The sequence below is a fragment of the Nipponia nippon genome, unplaced genomic scaffold (genome assembly GCF_047370975.1).
Source record: "Nipponia nippon isolate SJK-2023a ecotype South Korea unplaced genomic scaffold, ASM4737097v1 scaffold_6, whole genome shotgun sequence".
NCBI lineage: Eukaryota > Metazoa > Chordata > Aves > Pelecaniformes > Threskiornithidae > Nipponia > Nipponia nippon.
Window position 1 is genome coordinate 42,855,602 of NW_028262380.1, and position 22,683 is coordinate 42,878,284.

At 36.2% G+C, this 22,683-nt stretch overlaps 1 protein-coding gene across 5 annotated transcripts in view; it reads right to left on the minus strand.

The window, feature by feature from the left end:
- Positions 1–22,683, minus strand: part of PALLD (palladin, cytoskeletal associated protein) — a 213,311-nt gene that overhangs the window by 102,869 nt on the left and 87,759 nt on the right. For all 5 annotated transcript variants that reach the window (XM_087736095.1, XM_009474784.2, XM_087736094.1 and 2 more), the window contains 3 exons: positions 22,572–22,595; positions 13,868–13,987; positions 12,736–13,075 (listed from right to left, as the gene is read on the minus strand). In XM_087736095.1, coding sequence (XP_087592221.1) covers positions 12,736–13,075; positions 13,868–13,987; positions 22,572–22,595 — 484 coding nt within the window. The remainder of the gene's footprint in view (positions 1–12,735; positions 13,076–13,867; positions 13,988–22,571; positions 22,596–22,683) is intronic.

Genomic DNA, 22,683 nt, shown 5'->3' on the forward strand with positions numbered 1-22,683 from the left:
AAGCAATTGCAAAAACTGAGAACATCAGAACAACAAAACAGAACGTGATTACAGAAGAACAGTACAGGTGGGATTAACAGAGAAACAGATCACATTTCCCGCTCAAATCAGCAACAAAATGATTTAATTATGCAAACTCTAGGTATGTTGTTAACATAAGCATTTCTAGAAAACTCTGAATGCATGGCCTTGTAATGACAGTACCATTAAAACAGGCCATTTAATATTACAAGGAAGAACTTATCAGTTCACTAGAAACATTTTCCATGGTGTCTTTAATGAAACCTCTTTAGTAAAAATTTTTAAATTAAAAATTCAGACTTCTATTCTGTCCCTTCAAGGTTTCACCCACTGAGAACTTAAGTGATTTGATCTGCATTTTATACATCTGTCAGGATCATGCAAATATTTAATTTCTCCAAGGAGGAAAATGAATGCAGCAGCTACATTATAAACCGGAACTCACAGACAAGAAAAGGAGTTTCTACAGCAACTCTTCCATTATTGTATTTGAAATGGAAAATATGCTATGAGTTTTTCTTCTGACTCTGCTAAGAAGCCTTTGCGGCCTCAAGAAAACATGACAGTGCAATTAATGCAAAACAGTCCTTATCCTGACTTGATGAACCTTATGCTAATAGTGGTTCATCTGTCAGAATTGTGAAGGTTTTCCATCAGAATGAAAGAAGGGGGGGGGGGGGCGGAGAGAGAGAGAGAGAAGGCAAGAGCAAGTGTTAGCGAGAGTGCATGAGTGACAGCAAGTGAGGGAAAAGGAATGAAGCAAAAGCTACTTCAAGCTCCAGTTACTTTAACTTTTTTTTTCTATTACAATTATTTTAACAAAAGTATTTTAGAAAGAGAAATGTAAAGAAACTCTTTCCTTTAATTGCACTTCTAAAATTTTTAAGCCAAAGATTTTTCATGCAGCAAGCTAAGCAAAAGAATTTTTTCCCTTGGATTGTTATTACTACCTCATCTCCATTTTTCACTCCAGAAATATATCAACAACTGCAACAGGATTTCAGTAAACTACTACCCCTTGTACTGAATGGACTTTAATGAAATGAATGAGAGAGAGAGAATACCAAATATTTGTAAATTTTCAGTACTAATATCCTAAAAATACTAAGAATTTAAATTGTTGTGAACTTCACCAAGCAATTTTAACTGAGTAAGCTCCTTCACTCAGCCTTAAATATTTCTGTTTTTTTTAAAGATAAGTTATATCCTTCAATTATTTTCTGGAAACTGATTTGTAAAAGTCACTAATACAGGCAGAAGACAGATGTGAGTGAAAATATTAAACAGATTTTAATGGCATTCTACCCATTTTCCTAAATACATTTTTCAGCTGCTGCCATCATTGTCTGGATGCCAAATCAGCATACTTATAATGGATTGATATTTATCAACCATATAAAATAGGCAAAAATACAGGTACTCAGTCCGATAGAGAACTGGGGAGTAAAGAGTCAACAAATCAAAGGTTATTTTGATTATACTTTCATTTGCAAACATGTTTTTCTCATCTGACTTTTGTTATTTTCATTATTACGTTTCACATTATTTCCTAGATTGCGTCTGCCAGGTATTTTACATATTCTGGTCCCTGTGACCTCTAAAATATGCCTAGGAGTTTAGTGTTTTCACAGTCATATGAGAAACAGATAACCTGTAGATCTGATCAGTTTGGCTTCAGTTATTCTTCAGTCACCAAAAAATATATCTGGTTGCATAAGCATATTACTGCTTTGTGTTGCAGGTATCATATAAGGTGTGAAAAGCCTCCCCATTCTTGGTGACAAGTGACCATGATTTTTGGACCTTTTCATGGTTAATGGCTAAACATGCAGCTTTTTCTTAGTAGCTCAGAAATAACAGCTGCTCGAACTAACGAAGTTTACATGTAGATTATGGTAAGCCAAAAGCCAGTTTAGGAGAGAAAATCAGATGTAGCACATAAGACCAACTTGAACCAATATATGATAACCAGTGTATTTTGTTTGCTGTTAATGAGGCTGACTGAAGATCTAACGCATGGAACAGTAAGAATTTGGAAGGCACTAGGAAAGGAGGAAAAGTTGCAGAAGACAAGACAATGGGAGGTAAATGCAGAGAAAGGTTGGGTGAAGGCAGTAGAATAATAGAAATAGAAAAGTAGGAAGAATAACGCTTGGTATTTAGAAATGGATGTCCTGAAGAATTAATATCAAACAGTGTGAATGTGTTTAAAAATAACTGCAAAAGGCCATCTTAAGAAATCTAACAGACATATCTGTAGTAAAGTGAAGGCATATCAAATAATTACAAAAAAATTATAATCATCCTCAAAACAAGCTTTGCAAAAGCAAGTGATAATAAAATACAAAAGTGACTGATACTTCTAATCCATGATTTATGAAATTCATAATGTATGCAGCAGTAAGAGAATGAAACAGCTGAGCAGATCTATAGAAGGAAAGGATTTTGTGATGTTTAGATATTGTGATGTAGCTAATTAAGGAGAACCAGGAAAGCATATACAGTGCAGTACAAGAATATTTGTGAAGCAAATGATAAGCCAACGGCCGTTGTCATGCCATCAGAAAACAGCATGAAAAAAAAAGAAGATTCACAGAATGCACAGTAGAATAAAGGTTAGAATAGTTTCTGACATAGCACGCATCTGTCTCTTTTGCAAAAGTCAGGAGTCCATGTACATTTATCACTAAGAGCCAGGGACCAATGATATTGAAAAGGCTTGAAGGGAAAGGGATTGCTTAATTTTGGGGCGAATCTTATTTTAGTGGCGCTGATGCAAAAGTTAATGGAAGTTAAACCTGGGGACAAGGAACAAAACTTGAAATGACATAGAAGGAAAGCTTGCTAGTATAATTGCAGTTGGAAGAAGCACGGAAACCATCAGACAATTATATCACTTCAATAAAAAAAAAAAAACTGGCATATATCAGGAGGGAACAGAAGAATAATAAAAACAAGTAGCTCTGTAACTATGTGAGTTTATGATTAAACTTAATAAGCTGTAGCATCCTGTCCAGCAACTCTCCTTACACAAGTGTGAGTTCCTAATTTGGCAGAGCATTTTTTAAAGCATGGGCATGACCAGCTGCAGGTAGATGGGCAGGACCAATTGCAGGTGGTTAGATGTTTCTGCAATAAGGTAAGTTCCAGCCACAAGGTTATTAAACCAAGAGGACACCCTAAGAGTAGGTACTGGGAGTCTGAGAGTAGCCAGCACTTGAACTTGTAATCAATTTAGCTCTTTTTTGCATATATATTACACAAAAAAGTATTCAGGAAATTAGCTATTCAGAAATTATCCTTGTTAAATGAATCCTCAAATTACCTTCTTTTTTATAGTTCTTGAAGGAAAGAATGATAGAGCAATTAGTAATCACTCCTCATTTTGTTGCAGATTTCAAGCCAAAGTGACGTAGCTTCCAAATTCCATTCAAACAGGATACCTGCTGTTTACTTCAACTACCATTCACATAATTATGTTTATGCCTATCATGGACTACTGAAGTGTCCATAATACTTCAAAGTTCATATTATCAAAAGGAACTTTATAGCTGTATATTTATCTTCCCTGACTCTACCGAACACATTTTCTAAACAAAACGAGTCTTGGCAGAACTAGGTTTGACCAGTACCTCTCAGTCTCTTAAACTTATATTGGTTGATCTTTCATTTCAATTTCTTGATCTATTTTATACTCAGCAAAGAATATGATAAAAAGTACTGTCAAAACGTCTACAAAAGACACAAGCAGATTTCCCCAAAAGGCAAATTGTATTTTCTAATATTAATCAACTTCTATGTCATGTCTTGGCTGAGTAAGGATTTCCAGTTTCTCATTTTGGATTAGTGCTGTATGCAGAGTGTTTTTTCATTTCTCAACAGACCTGGGTGCCAAAGGAAGTGGCAGTGTGGTCTTCTGTACTATTAGTTAAAAGCTCTTAGCCTGAACCAGAAGGGACCTTTCTCTAGAAAGCCACTCAGAAGGCAAAGATGACAGACATACTATTATTGGCACTTTAAAATTTAGTGTTCCTCTTTCCTGAAAACCAAACACAAAATGATGAGCACCATCTGTCTCAGTTTTGAAGCTTCGGCATCTACCTGCTACAGCCAAAGTGAGCAGTCCTGAAAAATGGATTTGTCTGCATTAAGGCAGAGAAAAACAAAGGTAGAGGAAAAAAGAATCTAATCCCTTCTCACCTCCCTTCCTCATTCTCCCCAGTGAAAGATGATACCTTTACATTTTCAAAATTATGTGTGAACTGAATTGTGAGGTCAGGGATGAAACAATACTAAGGCAAAAGTGGTTGCATGCCATTTTCAAAGTCATGTAAATATGGAGTAAGTACATATGATGATTAGTCTGCAAGGATTATCATGCAGGGAAGCATTTAATCATCTTGTTTGAGAACTCAATCCTGTGATCCAGGAGCATCCACAAACACTTCTACAGGAACTCCCTATCCAAGCCCACATTGTAGAACCTCTCAGAAAACGCTGCACATTAGAAGAACTGAACACTTGGATCTGCTTTGCTTGATCATTTCCAAGTATTATACCCATCCAGTTATTTCAGTGAGAAGGAAAGAAACAAAACCCAACAGAAATGTTTCAAAAGTCAAAAGGTTTCATTTCAATGCTTTTAGTTTACGACTGTCGTAAGGCTACCATAAGCTGTTTATGCAGACGGACGGCACAACATTTTCCCCTGTATTTTCTGGTTCAGGGGTGCATCATAAACCGCTGGCATACTGATCTACTCAACCTTGTTACAGAAAAAAACCACCAAACCACCCCAATGGCATGACGTGCCCCACACCCCCCAACCTTTGCTAGCTTTATTCTGTAACGCTGTCTGGTTATTTGTGCATCCACACGATTCCATACACTTCCAGCACCAACTGAAAATGAAGAAGGATCTTGGCACTTAGGCCGAGCTTCTAGTTTCTATTTGCTTCTTAGAAAAAAGCCTACTATTGGTACCTTGAGAGGAACTGGGAGCAATAGTTGGCAACAGAGGCATGACAAAGGCAACAAAGTTATGAAGCAACAGCCAGGTAGAAAAGAGAGGGAGAACACTCTTGGAGGCACCAAAGATTTTTACAAGCTTACAGCATGTGTTTAACTAAAAACTTAAAATGCACAGACTCAAACAAGTGGCTGAACCTGTGTTCATTTTCCTCCATTTCCCTGCATATCCTATAACCTGGATTAATTTCAGTGTTAAAAGACAGACCTAAAAGCCACAGAAGTCCTGTGTGCATATTGCACTGCGCACACACAACTGCAGTTTTGGGAGGGTATACACTACACATATTTTATAACTGATTCAAGGATGTTTGACTTTTCCTGTTGAAATACTGATTAGCTTTTATGTAAGCAGGATGTACAGTTAGTTCTCTCCACCTACTAAAGGTCAGAAAACATCAGTGCCAAAAGAAGAAAGAAAAAACCTAAGAAATACATTTCTCACCTACCTTTAACCTTGTTGTGGATATCCATTGTTACAAAGAGATTCAGACTTCTATTGCTACAGATTTTAAAAGGCTTAAAGTTCATTTACATATACCCTTTAACACTATGTTAACAAAGGCATTGGTAAAAAGGAAATTTCTCAGCAACAACTGCCACTGGTTTTGGATCATGCTATTCCTTGGTCTGAAATAGGCAATTAAAGTTACTGAAAGCAGAACAAGCACAAAAATCTGATTTTTATTTACAATTTCAAGTTACTATCTGTTCTTAGGTTTTCATTAAAGTCACCTTTAGGAACTGGGAAAAAAAGTGACATTCTGCTGCCTGAGCAGGCTGCCTTTAACAGCAGACCGACCAGCACATCATTTCAATATTCAAGTTATTTGTGACTATTTTGAGAAATATGAAAGAAATTGTTCACGCATTTTCATGTAACTTTAAGTGTCTAAATGAGGAATCGCGAAAGTCACTGGGATTCAAACTGTCTCATAAAACTGAATTTAGGATAGTTTTAACAAATGGATCATTAATATGCAGCATCAGATCCATCTGATTAGTAGTTACAGAAGGGAAAGCTCTGTTTTGGGTGGAAGTGGAACAGTTTTATATCTCTTCAAGTTCATGCAGTTCCATTAGAGCTGATACAACTTGATACAACTCAATTGCAGCATTTTCACACAAGTATTATGTATTTATACTTCCATTTTTTTTAACATACTAAGTACAGACAATCTAGTTTCCCCAGCAAAATTGGCTGTTCTTTCTCATAAGAAAAATGGTGCCTAAATTGTTTACAGTTCTCTAGGAAAGAGACATGCTTTTAGAAGTGTTCTTTTAGTCGTAAAGAAATAAAGATAGAACAGCTTAAAGACCTGTAGGAAGATTTAGGATTTAGCATCATAATAACTTGAAGAAAAGAGAATGATAGTTTTGATTCTAGTCCTCTCACTGGGTCTCCTTGCATACTTTTTTAACAGGTAGCTGTATCTACAGCTGCAACATCCTATCGCCTGTCTAATTTTTCATCTCTCCTACCTGCAAACATCAATCTAACATACCACAAAACGCTCAGAAACTTTGTTCTACTCATCTATCTTCTTTTGGTAAAAACTGAACAACACTGCCTTCATTCTTTAAAACAATGAGATACAAACCATGATAAATAAATGTGACTTTCAATCTACATTTCATAACACTTCCCATTTCCTGTCTTCCATCTCCCAGTGGTCTCAGAGTGTTTCACAGCGATCTGAGATCACTAAGGAAGTCAACTAATACCTTGGTTTAAACTAACCCAATCTACTGTATTCAGTCTACAGGTGTGCCGTGAGGCATTATAATATTTTTTTGTTCCTTCTCAGGATTTGCAACTTTTGTGTAAGAAAATAGTCTGAGAAAATGGAGACAAACCCCTATTTCTTAGTATATTCTCTCATAAAGCCTCGTCTATTTTTATATATAATCTGTTATTAGTAAATCATAAACCTTAGTCCTAGTATAGCAAGTGCCTGTTGATTAGTAGCCACTGAAATGGAAACTCTTCACAGAAGTTTTCCTTGTTTTATCTCTAATCCTGTTAAAAAAATACTCGTATGAAATAAGAGAGAAAGATGAAAGCACTACAAATGAACCATTCATATATTAATTGTGAAAACAGATGTAGAAAATGCTTAGGACATGTACTATAATCAAGTGGTTAACTTTGTGTGCAGTTATTCTGCTTTATATTTCAGCAAATTTTGTTAGCATTAGTTATTTCTACTACAGTAGAAAATACGTGTAGATCAAAGTTTTACTGTAGGTAGACTTTATGAGCAAGATAAGGATGCAAAGGTCCTTATCAACCTTGAAAGAGCACAGCAGAAGAAACTGAAGAAGTGGACCTGGATGGACCTTTGTTCATGAATGCAAAGTTACATGTTTATTGTAATCACTGACTCCTAGACAAGACAAGTGTGTCAGAATTTTCTTATACAGACTAAGATTTTCTTGCTTATTTCCAAGTAGAATACTATGAATGTTTACAACTTTGAATTTTGTTCAGCCTTATGGAATATGGGAACCTCAATTATATATTACTTTACGCCCTTTTTCTATCAGAATGTGTTATGGGGGATGCTAACCAGTGTCTTATTCTCTATAAGAGTACATATTTGTAATGTGAATTTTCAGACTCCATGGAATTTTAAATTATTGTTTTTTGATTTAAATCATTATTTGTTTGTATAACTTCACAATTTTTTGTAACAACCATGTTTTCTTTTTCTTTTTGCATTTCTGTAATGACGAAGCTTTCACTTCCCACATTTTGCTGTAGCAAATAAATCTTGAATATATACTGTATATATTTCTGATTGACAGTTCTAATTCAAACTTAATAATACCTGCTTTTGTTTTTTAACTTAACTTTTGGAGAAATAAGGAAAACCCACTAGGCCACAGGTCATTGTTGAATCGCATATAAGAAGTGAGGAATGTCTTTCCCATAGTTGGGAAAGGCTCTGTTACTTTTTGTTTCATACAAATAATGGCAGCAGAGCTCTGTTCTGTGGGTCATTCAAATACGCAAGAATGGTCTTCTATTCAGGTTTTTATCAGAAGATGCAGTGACTTCAAACAAAAACTTACATAAATCAGTGTTTAACATTCCAGCTGAGCATTTCTGTGGTCAGTCTTTCCTAGTTTAGGCCACTAAAGCAGATCACATTCATCTAGACATTAGTAGAACTGGATGGAAAATAGTTTTCCTACATCACATACCTTCTCACCATTTCCAGAATAATGTTGTTCTGCATAAGAACAAACATGAAGCCTTCAAAGCTCCCAGCACAAGTGTCTGGGCTTCAGTGGTGTAGGCTCTCTTAGGCAGACTAAGGACTTATACCTGATTTTTGTATATTCCAAGGCACTAATCATTGGATTGTTGGCTATTCTCACATGTTCTTTTTCTATTCAGCTGTTCCTAATATAGTCTAGACAGTGACTTACCACTTTCAGTGATGAGTGAAAAACAGTGAAATAAACATTTTAATAAAGGGCATAGAGACATTCTAGAAATTACTGAACTAGCATCTTAGCAAAAATGTCTGAGGCATCGATTACAAAACAGAAGAAACCATGAAAGAAAACTCAGCTGCTGAGGAGTGGAGGCTGAAGTGACAAATAATTCAGTTCAAGAAATAGTATCACTTTCACAACTAGTATGAACACAAGTGTTTTTAGTTAAGGCAATTCTACCAACTCACACAGCAGTGACTCCGATGCATATCAACTCGATTAACTCCTTATCTAAGAAATAATTTTAATTATAATCTCAGCTTTTCCTTACTGATGTTACATATAAACTGCTTGATATCTTTTTAATTATGTTTATGGTTAATTTCTTCTGTGTATTATTTAAAAAACTAAGACTTTTCCGTACATTTTAAAAAACCCAAAATCGCAGACAAGAACAGGAAACAATATAGCCATGTCTGTTGAAGGAAATACTAATTATCAACAACTTCATAAACTGCAAGAAATTACATCTTACCGCTTTTCACTTTTAACAGGTATTCTTTTTACAAAATTAATACTTGCCTTTCATTTTCACTGAAAAAACCCATTGTCAAAGAGAACTGGGTGAGATGGAATTCGGGAATTCTGCCCATTCATCTACTTCACGGCATGCATGATGCATGTCCGTGAAGAATATTACTTCTCACAGTAATGCAATGAAAAACACGTTGATCATTCTACAGAGGTAGGTATTGCGGTGCTAATTTTAAAGGTGTCAAATATGTCACTTCCTGCTGGCTTCTTTAGAGTTTATGTTAATGGATTAACTATAGAAAGGCGGCTATCAACACCTACAGTTGCTCTCTGCATCTGCAAGGGAGAAGCATGGAAGAGAAGGACTCCCGCTAAGCTAATACTCTTTCTGATCGTTGAATATGACAGACTGGAATAATGCTCCAACACAAAGAGGATAAAACAGCAGCCATTTGAAGAGAAGCTCTCTGGTCAGGAAATTCTGGCACCACACTGTAATCACATTGAGTCTATGAACCTTGAACTGACGGCTTGTTACAAAGTCGACTAACATCACGTACATAGGTACATCCAGTATCCATATGAATGCCATCTTTTCTGTTACTGCTTTAACAGACACATGGAAAAATAACAGGAAAAATAATACTAGGCCACTTGAATGGAAGTTCTTCATCTGAAACCATGGACATGTTACATGAATAGTTCTACAGAACAGCGTCCTGCCTTTTTTGCGGACATTCAGATTGAGGATTTTGAGAGGTTTAAGGCAGCACTTTCACATACTGAAATGAATATTAACACTTATTTGGCTAATTTTGAGAGATGCAAAGTATCTGAAGATACCATACACTTATGAGGACACTTCTGAAAGCTCATCTGTGCATTACACCAATATTGTCTGGAAAAGTCGAATGCACACTCAACCTTTTCAAACAGGTCACAGCAGCAGAGATCAGAATTGCAGAAATCTGGGTGTTTTGGTCTCAGTTCAACAGTTCTTCCTCTCTTGTCTACATAAACTCATGTTGAAAACAAGGTGTGACAAAATATTGTGCCTTTTAACCATATTTAGCATTATTGTCTTCTAAATTCTGTGTTAGCAAAATATCTGGTATTGACTGCTTTCCCAGTTAATTATATATATATTTTTTTTTCCTCAGAAAATCCTGTATATTATCACATTAAACTCTGTTTTAAATATTCTCAGCACCAGACTGAGGCAACAACTAATGTTATGGCTTAAGGATTATTTACCTTTAGTGTCTGTAACCACGAACTGAGCATTTTGTAGAGCTTTAAAAACACTTTTCAAGCCTGAAAACAACTACAGTAACTCTCTGTAGCATGCCAGCTATTGCATTGCACTGAATTGTGTTAAATCAATATTTACAGGTGTTGGTTACAGCTGCGTTGCCAAGGTGCAAATGTATTTCATACTTCAAGAAGCTACTCAGTCTCTCCTTCTTGTTAAACTAAAAATAATAATAATACTAATAAAAAACCACCAAACCAAAACCATCCAATCATTCCCAAATTCTTTGCAACTACTTTCATTGTTGGCTGAATAAACTATTTTCAGAGTGTTCACAGATAAACCTGTTAAGTAATTTATGAGTTGAGATAAGCTTGAAAAGAAAAGGTTCCTTAGGAAATTTAAAATCAGAGTCAGTCTTCATCAGAAGTAAAACTCACTAATGATATTCAGAAGCTTCAAGCTTTCTACATAGCCAACATTACTTTAAATGTTTAAATAATTTAAAAAAATTATAATAAACATGTTTGCTGTTATGTCATTGCTAATATATGCTGCTTCTATCATCAGATACTAACACTCTGCAGATGTATAGACAGATACAACTCCATAGATGAGTTCTCTTCAAGAGGGATCACTCTCATGGTTGAGATAGCTACTTTACTACTCAGCTAATTTTAGTGCAATTATTTTGTTAGCTTTGACTTGGGATGCAGTTTCCCAAGTGCTGAAAGCTGATTTTAAGTCTCTGCAGCCAGACATTTCTTTTCCTCCTCCTGTTAGCACTTCTTCCCTTTCTTACGCTATCACTATGCTTGGGAGCAAAATACTTGGCTTCGGGGAAGGCAAGATTTCCATTTCTGACAGCAGCATAGACTTACACTGGCTTTGGCCAAGCAAAACATGTATCTTGACTGCAATCAAGATCAGTCTCTTGCACATCAAGTGTTGTTAATGGCAAAATATAGGACTCAAGCGCAATAGCCCAAGGTCATCAATTTGGACATCAGCAACCGAAAGGATTCTCGTAATAGCATCTCTCTCACATCGTCGTATACAACGTTCACCTCTGTTTATATGTTGACTCTATGTTTAAAAGCAAAACAAATTTTGCACAAGTAGCAGAGAACATTATGCAATAGGAAGTCTATTACACAGCCTTCTCTCCTTTATCTAGGGCAATCTGCCTTCTGGGAAAGAAAGCTCTGGGGTGAAATTTGATTTTTACTGCTCTGCTGGAGCTGCTATCTCCTTTCTTCACAAATGGGTCTTGCAACAGATGTGCTGGGTACAGGACCGCCTAGCTCACTCCACGCCACGTATCATCTGCAAGCTGCCGTCCTCAGCAACCTCCCTCCCATACATGCAATCGCCACCATATATACTATTCTTCCACCACTCTGTCTTTCTACTTCTCCCACTCCTCCTTCTCTTCTACAATTGTCAGAGACTGCTTAGAATGACAAAGAGCAACAGAAAGAAAAAAGTGGTGAGTGCAGAAAGGGAACCCTGTTGGCTTGCTGCCTCAAGCATGTATTTTTGTGTGTTTAAAATCAGTACGTGATTACTAAAAGAACAGCATTTTTATATTTTGCAAGTTATCCTGTGAAAACATGTAATTAAGAAAATGACCTTGCTAAGCTTGAAGACCATGTCATGCTTATTCTTAAACATATTTTTATAATTAATAATCCCTTCTGATTATTGATGCAAATGAAATAAAATAGGATTTTAGTCACTTTGTCACACTCTTTCTTGATTCTTGAGGGAGATGGAAACAAGGAGTCTGTGCAATGCTAAAATCAAGCTATAAGTTAACAGCCAGCATAAGATCACTCTTGCGTAAGTACGGTATCATCACTAACGTAAAGTAAAAATGTTACTACAACTTTTTTGACTTATTTCTCTTTAGCCTCCTTGAGCTTTTCATTTTCAGATTTTCAGTTACAAAAGAGCCACTGTAATCTGTCTGACAGCAGAATGAGTTACATGTTATATATAAACAAAATGTAAGAAATACTACAAACATCACACACCTGAATATCCACTGACTACATAAAACCAAGAACATTCAGACTAAAGACAGCTAACCAGTGTTGAAAAAGGAAGAGCATGCAAGAATCTCAGGCCCCTATGACATTTAGGTACAGTGACTAAGAAAAAAAAGCACAGAGCAACAGCCACTACCACTTATTTCTTTTTTGTGACTTTATCTTAAATCTTTCTATAGAATTTTGTATATGTAATGCACTTCGATGTAGCACTACGAGAAAGAAAACAGTTCTTTCTTGTATTCAGCTCTTTGGGACATAAATCACAGCAGTAAGAAGACTGTTCAAGGGACAAGCACAGTCATTATCCATTATTTGTCTAACACTAAATTGCTCCAGGCAAAAAATTGCTTTCAACAAATATCGCGTTTATAGGAAGCAAAAAAACAAACAAAAAATACTCACAGCTTTGGTTTGGCAAGCACAGGTGGTGGCTCCTTTGTGGGTGAAAGCAAGACAGCTGGAGGTGGGATGGTTTTATCACCATTTGACTTGTTAATCATTCCATTAACTCCATGAATGGGATGGATGCCATTTGTTTTTTCCTCAGATGAATTGAGCTGTAGTTGAAGGGCTGTCACACCAGATCTCAACTCCGTGTTGTTTGCTTGGTGGGTCTCTGTATGTTTCTTAGGAAGAAGCTCAAGAGAGCTGATTTCAACTGGAGGAAGTGGTGGGAAATGATGGAAATCATCACTGTTGGAGTCTCTTGTCAGTGATTCATGACTAGAACTTTCTGAGTTGGCTGAAAGAAATCAGAAAGAATGTCTCTCTGACAAGTCATAGACAAAGGACATGGTACATACATGCTGTACTTTCAGGTTGTTAAAGCTGAGATCTCTTTGGTTCTGTGCAGATATTTTTCTAGACCCCCTGTTGATAATTCATGCTGAATTAGATACATGACTGGCTGTTCATTTTCTGACTTTGCCCCATCCAAAAGGCACAATAAGGAACCTTATGAATCCCTCTAAATCTATTCCAGGAATCCAGCCACTGAGACTGGCAAGTACTATGGGACACAACATCTGAAACAGCATTTCCTCTTCCCGGAGTCTCAGCATCATTTAAGAACAAACCATTTTAAAATACTGAAGGATGTATGTATACATGGCATGTTTGCAATGACTGCTGGGTTAGTGCATTCCACCACAATATGTATGTAACCATATTACAAAACCAAACATACCATGTTACAGTTTTTTATTTTACAAAAGGCATAGGCCACCTTTGGTAGCATAATTTCATCTGCTTTCATTTTGCCTCTGCTGCCATCTAGTCCCAGAACCCTAATGCTTAAGAATCTGCCAGGCTTGTGGCAGACACTTTAAAAAAGTATTTTACATGAACAAAAATATTAAACTAGGAAATGAGCCAATAAAAACATTCAGTTTGTTTTATATGAATGCTCTGAGGTTGACAAGACCCCTGTCTTACAGCAGCCCTTTTCTACAAGGGAAGCAGACTGATAACTTCACAGGTAAGTTAATTATCTAAGATCTATGATTAAAACTTTCTCTTTCCCTTCATCACATACCTGAGCAGACAGTTAGTTGTGCACTGCTTGTTACTGAACCATGTTCATTTGTTGCTGTGCATGTGAAAAGTCCTGAGTCTTCAGGAAAAGTTTCTGCAATTACAAGGGTACATATCTCTTCTGGAAGTAAACAGAAAAATAAACTGCATCATAAACTATTCAAAGTAATGTAATGTTTTTGCATTGTATGTTAGAAGGACACCAAAAAGTACTCCTTATACAAAAAAAAAATGCTGGGAGAACTGCCGAAGGGCTTCCAACATAAACGGCTTTAATGAAAATCACTTTGTATCTAAAACAAGTAAATTCACCAAGCTAAGTTTTCAGAAGGGGCCTGTCTTGAACTGTAATTTTGCAATCACAAGTCTGTGCAGTCATTTTACACACTCAATATCTTCATTTTTATGCAGGATAGTACTGATTCATACAAATCAATGTATTTGTTTCCATACACAATTAATATTTGCAGCCTCTTTTTGGGGTCTCTAAATAACACCACCAATATGAATGTCACATCATTCCTTCTTTCCCTGCAATTTTCTGTATTTAATACAACATTTCAGATCAAATCCCATTCCTAGTAAAACCAGAAAGTATTTTGTCATCACTTCCAATTAACTTTTCTGTATAAACTGACCAGAATTAAAAACTCTGGATGCATAAATATTCCCCTTATGTAGAGTTTGGGAAGATAATTTCTGTCTCTGTCTGCACAGCAGTGAGAATGGATAAATTGAAAATATAGGACAAAACAGCATCCCCAGAAACTCTTCAGAATGCTGTGACACATATTCTGCGACTGTTTGATCTGTTCATTCTACTTTGATATGCCATAGTATATGCTTTGATTATACCAGCGCCTCAGTCAGAAAACTTGCATGAAGGTTGGACTGTTCATATTTCAGGTTGGGTCCCACAGTAATGTTTTCTAAATCAATTCCTCCATTTATAATAGACACATTTAATTATCTAGGCATATTTTTTTCCAGATTCTTCAAAGAAGTCACTTTATTTTATCTCTACTTGCAATGGTATTCTAATCTTTTTAAAAAAATGCACAGTATACCTAATCTAAATAATCCTAGTGTTTACACAACATACCTAGATAATTTTAGACCTGGACAATGTTATGCTGTAGGTTTCCTTAATTAATTAGGAGTTTCTTTTGCTTATGCCCATTTTGTAGTCTCAAAACAAAAGCAGGGAAGTTTTACAGAATTCAGTTTCATTTAAAAAAAAAAAAAGGCATTTTGGACATTTACATGGAATGCCACATATTATCACAAAATGAATGGAATATAGCTAATAAAAACAAACTGAAAAGTGAGGAAGTGTATTTCAGACTCCAGTAACTTTCACATGAAAATTTTTCTGTAGAAGAGGTTCAGTAAGGTAAGCTTCACTTCTTTTAGTTCAAAGAAGGAAAACATTTTCTAATAGTTCTTTTTTTTTTTTTTTTCATTCCTAATTTTCACTGTGGAATGGCAGACCACTGTCTCATTTAGACAATTAACAAAAAAGTTACGGAATTTTTCCAATTATAAATGACAGTGTATCCAAAAACTTCCTGTACTGGAAATGGGCTAAAAATGAATGACTAACTAAAGACTTGGCACAGAGTTGTTTTTCAGACAGCAGAACATGCTTTTTCTTGGCAACATAAACCAGTGATTCTGTGTAGTTGCAAGCAGCATGTCTGGTAATACTGTAGCACGTTGGATCTTATCTGACCCAGATGAAGATTAATGACTCATGAAAGGCCTTATCAGGAAAGTAATGGGTAACACAAGCTAGTTTTTGAACTACTGAGATCAGGGTTTTTTTAGAGTCTTGGTGTGTCGTAAGCAGTTGAAGCTATATTGTTAACCACATATGCGTACTCCTGGATTGACCTGACTCTGGGGAAGCCATCTGATACACGCAGCGTACTAGTTTCCTGTTCATTTAACAGCAGAATTCTGAAAGCTGGGTATTTCAGGACTGCAAAAGAAAATCACTCCTACCATGCTGAGAACTGCTGTTTGAATGAGGGCAAAGGTACTACAAAATATACCAACCAGCAGAATTCCTATTTTCCAAACAGCAGAGCTAATTAATGCATCATGTTCTTTCAGTTTTTGAAGTATGGAAAACGATCACATGAGAAGACCTGATCTTCATTCTTCAGTGATAAAAGAATTCTAATGGATTCCACCATGATGTGGTTTGTTTACCGAAGTGGTATATTTGAAAATTACACATGGTAAATTGCAGTAATCCTTGTAAAAGAAATTGAAAGTAAATTAGTGATGAAAATAATCGGAGTTTTAAACAGTCTTCTCAGCTGGATGAGCAAAGTACAACACATTTGTGACCAATCATGAGAAAACTGGCTAAAGCAAAAACATAAAAAACCCCTAAGGACTAATCAAAAGGCAGCTCGGGCAAAAAGCATGTGCGAGCAACACATTGCCATTGTCTTTATTAATTTTGCTCCCCCCAAACCAAGAATCACTGATCTCCAGGTCCTTGCTAAAAGGCTTACTACTGTGGAAAACATAGAAATAAAATACTAATTTGACAAAAGAAACATTCTTTAAAGATTTCCATAACACACTCTGAATGCACAGTGCTCTGAGTATTTTTCTAGGTTTACATCCTGACTTATGTAATTATTTTTCTTTCTGTTACTGTGTTAAGTAGACTCTGATGATTTGAAGTAAATAATGTCTGTTCTACTTCCCGGCAATCATCAGCTGACAAATAATTTCATCACAAAAATGTGTTCCAGAAAGCAGCTCTGAAACGCTGTTCTCAGGGCCTTAAAACATATTTAACACTTGACTAAATGAATACAAAAGCATTCTGTTCACTGAAACATGTAAAATGCTTAGGCATGCAAGTACTGACTATTTTGTCCGTTACTTAGAAAGAAAGATTACATTTTACAGAGTAATCCTTTCCCTTTATGGTTCTTGAGTCCATTAGGAAGAATAATCTCTGGCAAAACAGAAAACTGTTGCATTTTAACAAATTTCATCACTGGCAATGTGTTTACTTCAGAATGTTTCTATGCATTACATTAATGGTAGAGTAGTTGTTTTATCTGCACCTTCATCTCCAAATGGGACCATTAGCTTCCTCCACTGTAATGGACATACAGTCCTAGGAAATAAGTGGGGTCTTTTATTACTAGTTGTTCGTTATGATGCAATGAACAGAGCTATTTCTATAGATGTAGGTTCAAAGCTGCAAGTTTTCTGCTACACAAAGACAGCAGGTAGTCACAGCGGTGGTTTCCTGGTAAAAACTCCAACAAAACACAACCCTGTCATCTTGTAGACCTTGTCTCTTATTCTCCCTCTTGTTCCCCTATCCATCAGATGTTTAACTACAGTTCAATGGCAAAGCAATGTGTCCATCAGGTAACTTAGGTATCTGTGCCTCTGTTATGTAAAGAGAAGAGGCAAGTGTGAAAATAATAGAGAAGAACTGAATATGCAGAGTAGCATAATAGATGGTGGTGTTGCAGACCTGTAGATGCCTTAACTTGCAATAATACAATGAAAAAAGTATTTAATTTACCTGTTTCTGATGATCACTATTGTATACACCTTTACCCAGTCAGGCAGCAGTTCTAGCTTATTTAATAGGCTTTATGCCACTCAAAAAATGAAGAGAGAAGTTTTTGAAAGATATACAGAACCGATTATGTTTGAAGATATCTGAAACAGCACTTACAAAATACTGAGAAGAAAACTGAACAACAGCAAATGTGATTGTGGGCAATATAATGCAGTTTTAGGGTACAGAACCTAGGTTACAGCATATGTAATCAATGCACAAGATGGCTGCTATCTAGCCAGCTCAGGTACAATAAATAGGAATACTGCTGTGGCAGCATGGACTTTAGTCCCTAAAGCAGTGTTCAGGTTTGAGGATAAATTAAGCCCTTTATCAGGGTCATCAAGTTTATGCTAAAGCATACACTAAGGCAGTTATGGTGCTGTAGATGCCTAAGCCAGCTAGCTTGAAGTTAAGTCAGGTGTATACATCAAAGCTGAAATCAACCTATTCAGCAACATAACTGTGATGATTAATGTACCCCAAAAAGCTTTAAATATTTACAACTGAAGAGGAATAGCAGCAATTTTTCTAAAACACATAGCACAAAAAATCAGAGGTTTAGTTTGAATTTGGAAGGATCAACAATCAAGGACAGTTGTAGCAGTCAGGCTTAAGATGCGATGACTGACAGGACCAGAATTCTGTAGGCACCTTGCGAGTGCAGAGTACAACTGAAAATGTAATTGACAAGCAATAGTGCATAGGTTGATCAGACCACCTTTAACGAAGGACAATTTTAGCTTATTTTCAGATTTTCTCTTCATTTGGCATCTTGAGCTATAGCTCATTGGAGATTGCTCTCTTCAAGCCCTTCTTTGCTGCTGAGCAGTGAAAGAGAAAGCCAGACTCTTCGTCATAATTCTTTTGTTTTCATTAAAAAATGCAAGGATCCAACATGCATGCTGACCTACTGAAGTTTCTGTGTTTTGAATTTCATCAGCTATCAGAAAGCTGATTTTTTTGGTGTGGGGAGGCAGTAAGGATTTCTGTAACATTTGCCATATATTTCTAGTTTCAAGCATCATGCAGAAATAGGGTGGGATTTCTAAGGGCGTTATGTACTAGAGCTGAAGCTCTGGAACACAGCAGCCAAACCGGGAACAAGAAAGCACAATCCAAGAGAAGTGATGACTATCTTTTGAGATGTCTTTTGTGAACATACACAGTATTGTGCTTAGGAAAAAAAAAGCATGTATATGTGGCAATTCCCTGGCAATTTAAGAAGAATTACTTCATATAGTTTTCTTCTTACATGCCATTAGACAATTGTTTTAATGTAATTCAATACAGTTTGTGGCTGCCTCCAGACAGCTGAGTAATGGTCAAAATATCAACAGCTGGCAAATGACTCCATGGGATTTTTCATTCTCAGGCAGCCTATTCTTTGAAGGATTCAATCAGTATAAAGTCAAAACGCCCAAGAAAGAAATACAGAGCAGGTAATTTGACAAACTGTGATGTTTGCTTTAAGTAATCTGACTAGCTATTAATTCACAAAGCAGTCCGGAGAGATTTGTGACGCAAACTGATTTCTGTCTAGACAGAAAAAGGAGTGCAAAACACATTAGGGTGGATAGAATGTACCCAAAATAGTAGCCAGCCACCCCCTTGCTTCTTAATTTCTTACCTGTATGAGTTCATGGAACAGTTTTGTTTTAAGTCATTAGTACTGACCTTGCAAAGGGTAACCAATGTTTTTGAGCACTATAAAGTGTTTATTGAGAGTTGGACTTTGGTTGGCAACCAGCAATTAAAGTCACACTACTTGTTACAATTTATGTAACATTCCATGGAAGTTGTACACTTGGAAAAATTTTTGAATGAATTTCTGAAAAAAATCACGTCCATCTTTCAAAATTCTGAATACTTATCTAGCATAGGCATGTTGGCTTCCCTGTCAGTCTTGCACACTTATTCACCACCTGCACTGAACAGCAGTTGCGAGTTTGCTTATGAAGAATTTGCTCTGCAGGTATCGTTTTGTCTGGCGGCTTAGAGTATGAATTGCATCGCAAAGCAGTGCTGTACCTATTATGTTCCTGGTACCCACCCAGCTTCCTATTGTAGAAATTTTAAGATTGTTCATGACATCCTAAAAAACAGTGTTACTTATTACCAGTATTACTACTAATACACAAAATACTGCTCATCAATTATGCCAAAGGGAAATATTTACATTTTGCCCAAATTTTATTTACATTCCCTTTTCATGCACAGAGTCAATTCCTACACAAATAAGCCAATAAGTGATAAGTGTACTGTCATTAATTTTCCTGGAGAGTAAGACACTCACATTATTTAATAAGGCTAAGTAGGAACTGATAGACACACAAATCTTACAGGGATAGCACTTAGCTCAATGAATCCAGGGAGAACAAAATACCAAACTGAAACTCTTTCATAGGTTTTCGGTAGCAGGGAAGTGCTTATAAATATATATTACAAAAGAATTACAAGCATGGAAAAAAAAAAACAACAGACAGACTGCTGTCAGGCATTTGCTACTGTTCTGTCTATTAAACCACAACAATACAGATACCAAAATAGTATTTTGAGATGCCTTCCTACTCTTGCCTTGGCACCTACCTTGAGAGTGGTATGAGATACCTTGATATTAAATAACTTTTCTGTACCTGTGAAAACTCAAGAAATGCACTTTTCACGTAAGGATTCATTCCTTAATATGCTTTAGAAGGCTTCATTCTCCCCAGGGTCTGCAAGCTAACCAGACATGGGAAGGAGAGCATTCAGCACCATCAACATGATGGTGCAGGTATGTGAGAGGGCTGGCAAAGTGATGATCTTTTTGGACTCAGAATCCCACCTTCTATTTCCCATTTCAGGTAGTAGTTATGAAAGGAAATTGTTAGCTTTGTGACTTATCATGACTATCCATCAGATAGGCTATACGAACCCTGCAACTAATAATACTGAAAATAACTTAGTTGTCCATAAAAAAAAAATCTTCTAGCATGAGGCATAATAGACAATTTCCTTTGTACTCAACTATTCATGCAATGGAATTTGAACGTTTTGTCTCAAGCAAACAAGTGCTTCTCCTTTCTACTAGATAACACTGCATTCCTACTCTAAAATATTTTGTTAATCTAGCATTATACACGTTATGCTGCCTAAAGAGGGTGAAGGCGTAAAAAGAGATTACCAAAAATAAGCAAACGCTATTGATGATTATGAGTTTTGACAGAACAGTTTCAAATTAGATATTAAAAAGAAAAACCCTAACATATGCTAGTAAATTTAGACTTCATAGAAACTTTTGTGTAAACTTTCAGTCATTACAGATACTTTCTATCATGTTAAAGGAGAGAGTGAATGCAGTTCAAGTGATTCTGTAGAAAAGAAGCTCCTAGTAACAGTGAGCTGGATATACTAGGTACTATTCTCAGCCTTGGTAGATTAAATCTAGAAAAGATGTTACTACTTGGACAGCAAATAAGTTTCTCTGGGAAGGGGAAAAAAGTCAACCCATTGATCCGACTTTTTTTTTTTTTTTAAATATCAAGAAAACAACTAAGTTGGGAGACTTATTTGGTAATATATATATATTACAGGAGTATGTTCCAAGAAAGATACAGAATTGAACATATTTCAACACAAATGTATTCTCCTTTATTTCTTTTCATATCCAAAGGCTTGATATGATATTGAAACTCTCCTCAAACTGTTTTGTACTATAACTTACAATTTTTAAACCTTAAAGTTTGGGTTATGATTATAAACTACCAATAGCCCATTGTTAGCACTTGGACATATTTTAATTCCTCATTAGAGGTTAATCTGGTTTTCCAGCACTCTTCTTTCCTTCACATGGCTCACATTTCAAACCTCCATAAATCAAATCAGTCAGTCACATGTATTTCGGGCATCAGCTGTTACTAGAGGTGATGATGCTGCACACCACAATTAATAATGCTAACTGTCAGGATAAAGCATGCGTGTGTGTGTGCACACACACGTGTGTGTATATATGTATATGTATGATCGTCATGAAGTAAAATAGGTAGATAACAATTTTGTGAAGCCGTAAGAAAATCAGTGAATAACTGACAAAGAAAAGCAGAAGCTTTTTCCCTCTTCACCTCCTCTCCTTTCCATGAAAGCTAAGAGAAAGCTGCATTTCTCCTAGCATTAACCCTTCACTGCTTTTTCCTAGTCCATATCCTCATAGCCACACTGCTACTTTATAAACATCACTCAGCTGCTTAGTCTGTTCTCCCCGCAGTCAAAGACTGCCAATGCAACCACTCAAAGTTTAAAACATCCCCCCATTGCTCAGGTCCTTCAGTTCAGAGACACTCTTTGGGAGTACCCAGGTCTTAGATAGAAAACTTTTCTGTTTTATCTTTCTACTGCATAATTAAAACCCTCTCCAAATTCAAGCATATTTAAGCACAACCAGCCACCCTCTTAAAGCAAGGCTCAGAGTGTATCATTGTCTTCTCTTCTACATGTTGTTTGACTTAGAAACATTAAAGAAAAGAACAAACATTCTCAGTCTTTTAGCATCCACTTACTATTCAAGAAACTACCATACCATGTAATGATGCATAATGGGAAAATGAAGCAGCCAGAGAAAACCTGTAGTTGGAAGAACACTTTTTGCTTGCTGAAATCAAGGACTTCTATCTTGCGAATCGGCTAGAGAAATTCAATGTGCCCTTGTTTTTGAGGACCAGCTTTTACTTGCATTTGAGACACTTCACATCTGCCAAGCTAGATTGGCAAAACTAGCATTTAGTGGTTGGGTGTTATGAAACTCTTATGAGTACAATTTGGGTAATGGAATTTTGTGGGATTTGTTCTTTTTCCTCAGTAGCATGCAAATTACTCATTTTCTGAGAATGAAGTTTGCTTCAATGTTTAAGCTGTGAGATTCTCCTTGCTGAATTTACTGTTTAACTATTAAAGGAACTGATGTAAAGGACAGTGTAGAATATGGAAGGTGTGATAAAGAAACATTGTCTTTAAGGGAGTTTCATATTACCAATGCTCAGCAGAAACACTTTTCTATTTATGGCGTCAGTACAAACTCAAAGAGCTAGTGAATCAAGAGATTATTTTTTCATATGATTCTTACCAGGTTCAGTTGCAGACCGTGGCTCTGCATATCACATCATAAGGAAGGGAAACAAACAAGAAAAATGGTATTAGAGATTACATTAATAAACAACAGTATACTGAATGAACAT